Below are 12,091 nucleotides of genomic sequence, written 5' to 3' on the forward strand. Positions count from 1 at the left end.
TACAAAGGCAACCAAATAACAAGCAAACACAGCTGTCCTGAACTATTTGTTCACACCCCTGTCTTTCTTTCAGTACTCCTACACATTCCTCCATTCTGAACCGCTGCCCCTTACAATAAAAACAGACAGATAATCATCTACTGTATCTGTATTCATCTACATCCTGCCCAACTCAGCTTTGCCTAACTACAGCTTTCCTTGAGGTTTGATGTCCAAGACGCCACAATATAAGCTTCCCTGTTCATTAACTACCGTGATTCTTTAATATTTCATTTTGACCAAGCTACAGTAGTCTAGACCAGTGTGTTTTGAACTGTAGAGTTTTTCATTCTTGAATCAGTATTTTATTTTACCTTGCATAGTCTTGTTCATGGTTTTCAGGGATGAAAGCAAATCACGCAACCTGTTCAAGTTGAAATCTGATTAATTTGGCTAGATCCTCCCAAGTGAAAGATGCATTACGAAATACTGTAGCTTCTGTAAATTGGACGCATGACCTTTGACATCAACGACAAAAGATGCAAGAGCGGTTTTCTCCTCCCTTTTAAAAGCTGATTTCATTCTGCATGTAAATACCTTTACCGGTATTCTGGTGGTGTAGCCACACTCAGAGCTAAGCAAAGCCCATTGCATGCTAAAATTATATTTTCTTACAACATCTTGTGTCTGAGAATGGGCGGTCCCATCTAAAGACATTTCCTGATGAGTTCTTGATAAGGAAATGAGCACTCACAATCTGGAGAGAGCTGGATTTTTTAGGAACAGCAGCTCGGGGAGTTGCTGAAGACGATTTCTGTTGAGACGCCTAAAGGGGAACACACATAAAAAATGTAATTAGCGATTGAAGTGTGTGGACTCAATGAAACCGGTTAGCTAGTCAAAGGCTTTCACGATATTGGTGTTCCAGTTTTAAACCTTTATGTTCTGTCTGGAGTCTGGAGAGAGCCTCAGGCATTTTAATATACGAAAATATAACATTTAACATTTAAGTACAAGGTTGATGGGTCATGAATCAGACAGATTTTTCATAATCTTATGGGAACTAATTTTAAACAAAATTTCAAATTGTTAATATGTTTCAAATTAAAAAAAAAACTTCTTTAAAACATTACTGGTAACACTTTACAATAAGGTTCCATTTGTTATCATTAGTTAATGCATTATGTGTCATGAACTACCAATGAACCATCTTTTTTACAGCATTTATTAATCTTGGTTAATGTTAGTTAATAAAAATCCAATTGTTCATTGTTAGTTCATGTTAGTTCATATTGCATCAACTAATGTTAACAAATACAACTTTGATTGTAAAAATGTATTAACATATGTTGAAATAACATTAACTATGATTAATAAATGCTTTATAAAGGTTAATACAAGTTTTTTTTCATTGTTAGTTTATGTTAACTAATGTTAACAAATTAAACCTTATTGTAAAAGTTACCGCAATGGGTAACACTTTACATTATTGTTCCATTTACTAAAGGCTTATAAATGTGTTTATTAATTACATAACTAATTAGCAAACTCATTATAAAACATAAATATGATGCTATATGTTCATGCAATACCTGTCAAATAGTAAGCTATTTTTTCATCACATGTTATAAATGCTTAATAACATTTATTCAACATTAGTAACATATGAAACTGTACCTTTATGTAAAGTGGATAGATGCAAAGCATTTATTAAGGAGTTGCCAATAATATAAACCTATGCACATAAAGTTCAGTATGGTTTAATGGCATAAGGTTTTTATGCTGTGAATGAACATGTAGATGAGCATGTTTTTGCAGATGACTAGGTAAGTTGTGACAGCGCTCAGCGTAGCACCATTCTTTTGACAGAAACATGAAAGTTACAACACAAGTAGTCAAGACATTACAGTAATGAATATAAACATAAAGCAGACTGTAGCAAAATGACATAACGTATCCTTTAATCGCACTATTATAGTAAATTTTTTCGGCAATGCGACATAAATCAAGAATCGTGGCATTTTATGTTTTTGATTATATAAAAAAATTCAGAATGCATTATAAAGTGTATTTATTAAGCATTTATAACATGCACAGTATTTTAAAATGCTCACGATTTGGCAAGTATTAGAAGACAAAGTTGTCCTTTTCTGCATATATTACTTTAACTGCATATAAAACATTTATAATGCATTTGTAAATGACTTATAAGTCATTAATAAACCCCTTTATAAATCTTTAATAAAGGGAACATCCATATAAAGTGTTATCATGTGCAAATCAATGCATTTTTCCAAAAATAAAAAATTGCAGCCTTGGTATGGCTGGCACCAAAACAATCTTAAAATACAAATGCAGTCAATCTCAACAGGACATGATGGTTAAAAGTTAAAAAGACTATAATAAATATGTGCAAAGAAGCACAATATGAGCAGCTGAAATCTGTATGGTAGAGAAAGTGAATTTGTGTGTGTGTGTTTAAACTCACAGTCTGTCCAAATCCTTCAGATCATTAAATGCTCCTCTATCAAAAGAAACAATCTGATTATCCATGAGGTGCCTACATAAAACAGAAGAGTAAAGGTTAATGAGTGGTACAAGTTATAAAGAGAAAGAAAACAATATTCAATACTAAATGGCTGAAACTAATTTCTAGAGAACATGGTGGCCCTTGTATATATACAAAATACTTTATAGTCACAGCTAATGAACTGTATACAAATGAAATTAACACATATAATATTCTCCATTTTAAAAACAGAAATGGTTTATTACCCATCGACAAGGATATTTTATAAGGGTTAAATCTAGTTATGCATTTTATTACATATGTTTTTTAATTACTTCCTACAATTATTTTTTATGTTTTTCTTCTATTTAGGGGACTTTTGACAGCTCTTGTTACTGTGAATGCGACTGAAACTCTTGTGTGCATACAGTATTTTGCATTGAAGAACTCAAAGCTGTTAAAATTCAATCAACCCAAGGTGACCGCAATCATCAGTATGAAGAAAATCCTTATTTGTCAGCTTATTAAAGTCTGCTTGCACATACAGAAGATCTAACTTCACTGAACAGAAACAAGAATGGCTATTATCTCACAAAATGCGCAGGTGCTTCAGGCCAGCGAAGTCGTCCTTGCCAATATGTGTGAGGTTGTTTGCGTTCAGGTCCCTGTAAAAGAAAAAAAAACAAAACAAGAGAATGTTAATCGCAAATGAATTTTAAAATACTAATTGTACTTTACTGGATTAACTTATAATCAAAGATTTTTTTGTGTGTGTGTAAATGAGTATGGCTGACCCCCATCCCACCTGAATTTAGATTAGAAGTCACTTTCTGAATTAACATGTATATAGGTCTTAGATCTTTTTGTTTGTGCACTCAAAACAAACTTCAAATGCCATTTTTTGGACGGTAGTGGCACCATATTTGGAGGAAGATTTAGGATATCAGGCAAAACACAATTAGTATGTACTGACATGTTCAGCACATTTTCAAGACTTTCTTCAAAAAGACTTCTAGTGAGTGTTAAAGTATCCTTTGTATACTGTATTCATGGAGAGGTCTACTACCTGCAGGGCTGGATTGGTAATCTGGCATACCGGGCATGTTCCTAGTGGGCCGACACAATTTGGGGGCGATCAAGGACGGAATGGCCATCGGGAGAACCGAGCAGGCTGACCGCAAAATGTGCTGAATGGGCCACGATAAGCAAAAATGAGCCGTCGCGTTATGCAGAACGGACCACAAAAATGGCACCGCGATATGCAGAAAAGTACACTCGAACCCCAGTTGCCTCCTTGTCTGAGACCGTCAACCTGCATCTTATCACTTGGCTTGTTGAGCGTGTTACAGCAGAGATATAACATGTAAGAAGACTTCACGCCATCCACCGTGGCACCCACGCACAACTCACCACGCGCCCCACCGAGAGCGAACCACATTACAGCCATCACGATGAGGTTACCCCATGTGACTCTACCCTCCCTAGCAACCGGGCCAATTTGGTTGCTAAGGAGACTCAGCTGGAGTCACTTAGTTCACCCTGGTATTCAAACTAGCGAACTTCAGGGGTGGTAGCCAGTGTCTTTACCACTGAGCTACCCAGGCCCTGAAAAGAACACTATTAATATAAATACACATATTATAGAAGGTCATAAACATAGCCATGGTAGCTGAGCCCATGACAGCAGATATTGTGACCAAAAAGGAGCATGTAAATATTAAAAAGAAGAGGGCCAAGAACAGAGCCCTGTGGGACTCCCTGAGGAAGAGGGGCTATGGGAGGATGGAACTTATGAATAAAATATTATCTGTCATGGAGAAAGGAATCAAATAAAGGTATATTGAGGCACGGTAGTTTTTTGGCATTTTGGGAGAGTATAAGATATACAGATAACTGGTATATACAGTTTTTGAACACCGAATCAATAGAGGCTATTGAAATTATAAAACAAAATCATGATAACACAAAGATTATGATATGTGCGTGTAAATGAGGGTTGCATTAATTGTTTAGAAGTTGAACATTTAAGTACTGCCCCATTTGTACTAGAAATATGCATTTGCACACACATGTACTCTGTTGTCATCTGGGATGCTGGGTATAATGGTATTATTGTGGAAAGGAGTCCAGGTGTGACAAATCAGGGCAGTGAATAAGGTGACTCCTTTAATCCTTTAATTAGTCCAGCATCTGTGGCCAATATTAGGACCATTAATGTGGAAAATTGGACACAAAAGCAGCTTGAACTCTTCATCTGCTGTAGATCCCTAGCTTCCCTACAGCTAATTTGTGTCCACAGACAAATATATTGCACATAACCAAAATAGATAAATAATTCATGCATCAACAATGGTGCAATATGAAGCGTGATTTTGAGAAAATACATTTAGAAAAGAATCACTTATTTGCTGTTGTCTACACCATGTGACTATGTGAAAGCTGTTACTTAAAATCTCTAATGATGGTTTTCAAAAAGGTTTCCCAAACACTCCCCTTATCTTCCACTGAACGGATAAAAAACAACAGTCCCTTCCCAAACTCACACCATTGACTAAGCTAATGTTACTATGTTGGGGGTGGTTGAAATGCTCAAAAATAATAAAAATGTATTGATAGAGCCTTAGAGTTTACTGTTTTGGAGGGAAATTAACCTACAAATGGCTTACTTAAAGTTGTCTCTGCAAATTGAGATGGGGTAGGAGGAAGACTTTTAACATTGAAAAATTACACAATTATAGTTTAAAATTGACCACCAGGGCTAACAAACACTATGGCATCTTCACCATCAAATTCATTGGTGCGTTACTGAAAAACAAAAGTTTGGGATAATAAAAGTCTATTAACAACTCTACACCAGCATGGACTCAAGATTATCTGATACAAATTTGGGGAAGCTAAAGGAGGAGTTTGAAAAAGTATATTTTCGAAAATCTAGTTGAAAAGTTTAATAAAGTAGAAAAACTGGAGATAGAGAACCCAAGTTTGGCATGATAGATGTTGAGACTTGCATAGACTCCCAGCCATCGGAATAGGATAAGACACACAAGAGGTTCCTATGTGTGCTTTGAGTGCTTGGCCCCTAACAACCAGTCATCCCATATTTGAGAGTCTGAGTTGATCTGAACTGGGAGAACAGCAAGGCTTAAACTGGATACCGAACCTAGAGATCAGTTCATTTTGCCATTATATAAAACACATGAGCAGTTTAAACACAGATAGCTTGTCTGTTATCGCCTCTATTGTTGGGAAGTGAAATCATGTTGAGTGGTTTGAGCACTGTAACTCACAGCAGCTTTTTGCCCTCCTCCACGACCCCCCACCTTCCCCCAGCCAACTCAAATAACGGTGCATCTGCAGCTCCATTCTTTACCACTGCAGGGGCAAAGCTCAAGGGACGAGGGGGTTTATTATTTGGCCAGTGCAGTCTCCTTGATAAATGACTCTCTTTGCTACACATCACCAAGGGAATATCCTCTTCACTACAGAACAGCCAGCCATTATCAATATTGCTTTCAATGCTAATTGTTCAACAAAGGGACACATTGAATCTCATCTAAATGCTTTGAACAGATGAACAGCTCAAATAATTGGTTCCAAGGTTATGAGCAGATTTCACCATTATGTACAGTTTTTGACCACCAGGAAACAACATCATCACACCGGAAATTGTTGTGCTAGTTCTGAATGTTTTTTCACCCATATTCTGACCCAATGATTTGAATTGCACACAAGCTCTAGAAATGTTCATGCCCCAAAAATCGATTGCACTGTGCTTTTAAAATCACATCCCAGATACTACATTTGCAAACAAGTAGGTAAAAGAAAGCTTTTTTGGTCTAAGTACTGGTATGTTTGGGGATGGGTTTACGATTGAAACTTTGAACTGTTGGGGGTGCTAGAAAGTTTGAGTTAGAGCCAAATTTGGCATGATAGATGTTGAGACTCTCATATGAGTGTGCCAAACATCACAACTTTTTACCATAATCTTGTGATGAATCGTTCATAAATAACTCTCCCTTCCACACATCACAAAAGGAATGCCCTCCTCACTACAGGATCTGATGGGAATGTTATTTAAGACCCTAATCCCAAGCTTAAATCTAACCATAAACCTAGCTCTAAAACCAGATTGGTTGAAAGGAATATTACTCCATCAAGTCCTAGATCTTTTTAACTGGGGGGGTGCTTGTAGGGGGTAATTGCATTATACCTTAAATGTCCTCTGTACAAGTATAAAACAACATTTGCTAAAACATCGAATGCTTGCCAATATAAGATCGATCTTAACCCTTTAAACTGCTTTACCTTCTATATGGGATATTTCATTCTGGACATTTAAGATATAACGTTGGAATATTCAGCCAAGTTAGCTACAAGGTAAAAGCAGATATAAAGTTTTTGGCTATTTAGGGCTTACAGCAGCAGTTATCAGAGCATATAAGAGATGTTCATATTTGATGACTTACAAAAATCATATTTCACATTGTGATTCTTTCGAAAATCTTTCATTCCTGAGAATGAGAGCTTTAATTTGATATATGACTTGTCCAGTCATGTGCTACGTGAAGGACTTTTATTTTCATATAAATATTTCTACCCCATTACCTCAAGGTTGTGCTAATTTTCAATGCTCATTTTTAAGTAACATAAATTGAAAATGGTCTGCACTTACATAGCGCCTTTTTAACCTTAACGGTATTCAAAGCACTTTACACTGTGGCTCATTCACCCATTCACACACAAATGGCAGCAGAGCTTGGGGTTCCGTGTCTTGCCCAAGGACACTTCGGCACGTGGAGTCATGTGGGCCAGGAATCGAACCACCAACTCTGTGATTAGTGGATGACCCACTCTACCACCTGAGCCACAGCCACCCCTAAATGCAGAAGCTTTCAAATTATACCGCATATTCCTGACTTATGTGTACGGAGACTTTATCAGTTTAATCGTAAACCTTTTTCGAGATATAGCACCACCTTTGAACCTGCCGAACTGTCTACAAATTCCACCCACAGTTCAAAAACATTGGCAGTGTCTAATGTGAAATTTAAAGATAAAAAACTACTACCTTTAAAATGTGGAAATGTTTTAATTACAGCGTTTGTTAAGACAGAACATGCAAGCCAACTGAATGAATGCTTGGTGATGTTTTAGTGCAGTTTAGTAGAACAGTTGGCGAGTATTCAACTAATTTTTAATTAAAACTAATTTTACCCAGCTAAAAATGATTATGCATTCATTATCCATTGATATTTAATTTAAATGTTATATGTTTGGACTATTAACTGTGATATAAGATCACTGAACTAAAAGTGGGAAGGACAATAGCAAACCACTCTAACCATTCTACCACCCCAAAAAAATGTGCTCCCTCACGTCCCCTTTCAGAACCACCCCTGACCCCAAGCTTAAGCCTTACCCTAACCCTAACCCTTAACCTAGCCCTAAAATCTGACTGGTTGATGGCAATGTTGTTCTGACACACACATGCATGTATACACAGAGATGCAGAGCAAGTGCATAATTTAAAGGGTAACACTGTAAACAAATCCCAAACACAACATTTGAGCTGTATTTTCTCAGAATACAACATTCTAGACTGTGCAAACACACTGCACACTGGCTTGTTTAAGAGCCTGTCAATTTATACCTTCATCAGACGTGCCTGTGTAGCATCTCGGGAGCATTGCGTCATAAACATAAAATGTTTAGGTCACTGTTTCAAGTTAAATATAGTTTAATACTCAATCTGTAAACACATCTTGAGATCCCTTCGTTCAGATTTGCACTCCTTCAAGTGTTGTCTGTGTTGTGGGTTGTTTTCTTCACTGTATAAACTGTGCATCGCCACGCAGGTGAAGTTTCACTTACTGCCCTCTGGAGTAAACAGGTGGTACTACAAGATTGCATTTCTCAGGAATCTTCCTTATTTGGAATTGCGCATTGCGATTAATTGCGTAAATTTGTATCAAATTAATCGCACTTAATTAACGCGTTAAATCGACGGTCCTAATTTAAACGTCTACAGATTGGCCCCATTCACTTCCATTGTAATCGCCTCACTGTAACCCAGATTTTTGCTTTTTTTTTGATCTCGAAGCCTGTTTTTTAAATTTTCAAACTACTTTTGACTTAACACTGCATCCTTTATGACACAAGATGTTTAAACACAACGCAACGCTTCTAAAGTCAATTTTTGTATTGTCTAATCAATAATTTACTTGTGTGCACCCATAATAATTCAACAAATTTTAATAATCTGTTATCAATTTTAATTGTTATATACTAAATTATAGTGGAACTGTTATATACTTTGGAGCCTTTTCCTGTAAGTATTGATATTTGTGATTTAGTGCGATTTAGTTGATTAATTAATCAGCAAACCATGTTATTAATTTGAGGAACTTTTAATTGACAGCCATACTGTGTGTACTCTAATGTTAAAGTATTCTGGCTGTACTTTACATTAATTTCACAACGCCTTGCCCCACAGACTTCCATTGTTAGTGCTTTACGTAAACACAATTTGTTTGTTTTTTACAAACTGATGGACAAGTGGAAACAATTCTCTGTGGTAATAGAGCTTGACTTTAATTGATCCCAGTTCAATAAGTTTCCAATTGCAGGGTTCGAACCAGCAACTTTCCAATTAGCAGCCTGAATCTATGACCACCAACTCCAGACAAGTGTTGTCTAAGAAATTGCTCAAACTATAACTGAATGGATATGTGATGTACACAAAGTTGCCCCTGCAGTGGCATAATAACTTTTTGTGTGCTTCATTATTTACAGTCAATACTTTTAGGCTTATTTTCTCCCCGATTTGGAATGCCAAATTCCCAATGCGCTCTTAGTTCTCGTGATGGTGTAGCAGCTCCCCTCAATCTGGGTGGCGGAGGATGAATCTCAGTTGCCTCCGCGTCTGAGACCTAAGCATCCATGCACAACTCACCACGCGCCAAACCGAGAGAGAGAATCTCATTATAGCAACCACAAGGAGGTTACCCCATGTGACTCTATCCACCCTAGCCACCGGGCCAATTTGGTTGCTTAGGAGAGCTGGCTGGAGTCACTCAGCAAGACCTGAATTCGAACTCGCGACTCCAGGGGTGGTAGTCAGCGTCAATACTAGCTAAGCTACCCAAGCCCCAATTTATAGTCAATTCGATCCTACCATATATGAGCAATAGCTAATTAACAGTTTAACAGTCAAATAAACACTTAACACCTACACCTACCAACACCATTCACAAATTCATAAACATGCACATGCATACAAAAAGTGACTTACAAGGACTGTATAAACTGCATAAACATTCATGCAGTTGGGAGCAACTTGGGCAGATACTCACAGTCTTTCTGTGTTCTTTGGTATATTTCGTGGCACATTCTTGAAGGCAAGTCCATGGCAGTCCACAGTAGTGCCCGTGCAGGAACAGTCAGGTGGGCACGCTCCAGAGTGACCCACAAGAATCAGGGCACTCAACACACCCCAAATGCATAAACCTGTGCTGGGCAGCATCAGTTCAGTGCTCTAAACCCCCCCCAAAAAAACCCAAGAAAACAACCTCTACTCTTTAGCAGCTTAAAATGCCCAAACATAAACTATTGAATGCAAATTAACAGTACATAAAACACTCAAAATCAAAGGACTATTGATCAAAAGTAAGATAACAATCTGCAGAAAACTTCAATTTTTGGTTATTTTTGTCTCTCCAAGCTGGTTTTCCTCTTGTCTTTGTGCTGTGGTTCTCCTACAGTTCCTTTCTACAGTGATTTCCCCTCTCTCCGTCTTTCCTCAAGGGAAGAGCTTTGAAAAAAAGAAAGAAAGACTCGTACAATCTCCCACACGCGTCCTCCCTCATTCACATATAGGAATCATCCATCAAAGGATCTACAAATCACAGCGTCTGACTCCTCCCAGCCAATATTACACCCTCCAACGGTTTCTAACGGACACACACACACATACACAAATGGGAGTCCTGCAGTTCACAGAGTGTTGTTGCCCACGGTCCTGCTTTCTCATCTGGGGTAATTACAGTCTGGCACTGGCAGGGGTTTGGATGAGAGATGGAGGAAATATGTTGTACAATTATGTGCAACACTAAATTAAATATATTTAAAAATGTCAGTGCATGTTTAAAAACATTTTTTTATTATTTATAGCGCATGTATTAATGATGTCTTTATTAATCTACAAATAAATTGTATTATTCTACTTTTTATAGAGAACAGAATTGCTTTATGTATGAGTCTGAAGACTTGCGCCAAGTTTGGAATGGAATCTAGCTGGCTTCTTAGTGAATGCTGCGCAGTATATACTGCATACTATGTTTATGAGGTAAACTAGAAGTACCAATTCTGCCAGCGGAGTCCAGTTCTCATCTTATAAATAGGGCTGTTGATTTAATGGAAACCAAAATGAGACCCTCTAAAAGCGTCCATCTGATGCATGACGTCATTATTGGCCTACAGGAAAAGGAAATAAACAATACATTGCCTTATAAAGCTACTTTTTGTATTGCCTTATAAATACTTGTCTGCCACAATAGGAAGTACTTTAGTTATCTCAATTATTATATTTGTTATATATACGTATATATACAGTATACACTCACTGAGCACTTTATTAGGAACACTATGTGGTCTTCTGCTGTTGTTGCCCATCCATTCTCACCGAGTCATTGGTCATTTAGCGTGGTTTTGACTCACTTCATTTACGCAGGAGTACGGTAATTGATGGCATGACATTTCTGTGGTTTGGCATGATGGGGAACTTAATCATCCAACACAAACCACTAACATAGCCACATATAAAGTAATAGGTTGACCAAACATCCTCTTTTTGTGATTTCTAAATGTACGAGATTTGGCTTTGTTTTTACATTGACGTGCTCTTTAACGTCGTCATGTTCTGTGTGTAAGTATTTGCCATTAAAGGCCATCCGTTTCATTTTACCCATTTACGGTGAAGAATATAGCTGCAGGCCAAGTTCCAAAAGGTGGCGGGAGCTCCAAACCGCCAGCAAAGAAATACAGAGCCCCTAATGTAACCCTAACCCTGTGTGAATATGTCGAACCTTTTGGCATTTGCTCAACCCCTTATTATTTGTCTTGTCAATTAAGCACCTTAATACTGAAACTAAAGGCTGGGTTTACTGGGTTGCTTTTCAAAGTATATTCTTTTGATAGCGTGCAAATATGTGTTCAACGCATGCAAACTATGACTGTTTTGTGATACTCTTTTAGTACAGTCAATGGCAGGTGCATGCGCCACAGATGCACACAGGACTGTCCACTTGTTGAGAAAATCTGGGTGTGCGCAAACAGTCCATGCAGACTCTGTGTAATGTATGTGCTATCAGGGAAGTGACCGTGAGGGGAAAAAAGCAATTCTGAATGAAAAATGACCAAAACTTGCTAATTTCCATACTAAGTAATGATATAAAAAAATGACGTTTCAATAACCGCTATAAGGTTAAAAAGGTGCTATATAAGTGCAGACCATTTACCATTGTGGTGCCCAGAAGTTCAGTCTAGGTAGGCAGCTCACTGGGCTTTCTGACTGTTGTGCCCAAATAGGCTGTCTAGGTAGGCATT

At 37.6% G+C, this 12,091-nt stretch overlaps 1 protein-coding gene across 2 annotated transcripts in view; it reads right to left on the reverse strand.

The window, feature by feature from the left end:
• Positions 1–10,353, reverse strand: part of LOC127641044 (slit homolog 1 protein-like) — a 67,573-nt gene extending 57,220 nt beyond the window's left edge. For both annotated transcript variants that reach the window (XM_052123799.1, XM_052123798.1), the window contains exons 1-4: positions 9,841–10,353; positions 3,082–3,153; positions 2,468–2,539; positions 734–805 (exon numbers count right to left, since the gene is read on the reverse strand). In XM_052123799.1, the coding sequence (XP_051979759.1) occupies positions 734–805; positions 2,468–2,539; positions 3,082–3,153; positions 9,841–10,010 (386 nt within the window). In that variant the 5' untranslated portion in view covers positions 10,011–10,353. The remainder of the gene's footprint in view (positions 1–733; positions 806–2,467; positions 2,540–3,081; positions 3,154–9,840) is intronic.
• Positions 10,354–12,091: the final 1,738 nt, after the last annotated feature.

This window comes from Xyrauchen texanus, chromosome 50 (genome assembly GCF_025860055.1).
Source record: "Xyrauchen texanus isolate HMW12.3.18 chromosome 50, RBS_HiC_50CHRs, whole genome shotgun sequence".
Lineage (NCBI taxonomy): Eukaryota > Metazoa > Chordata > Actinopteri > Cypriniformes > Catostomidae > Xyrauchen > Xyrauchen texanus.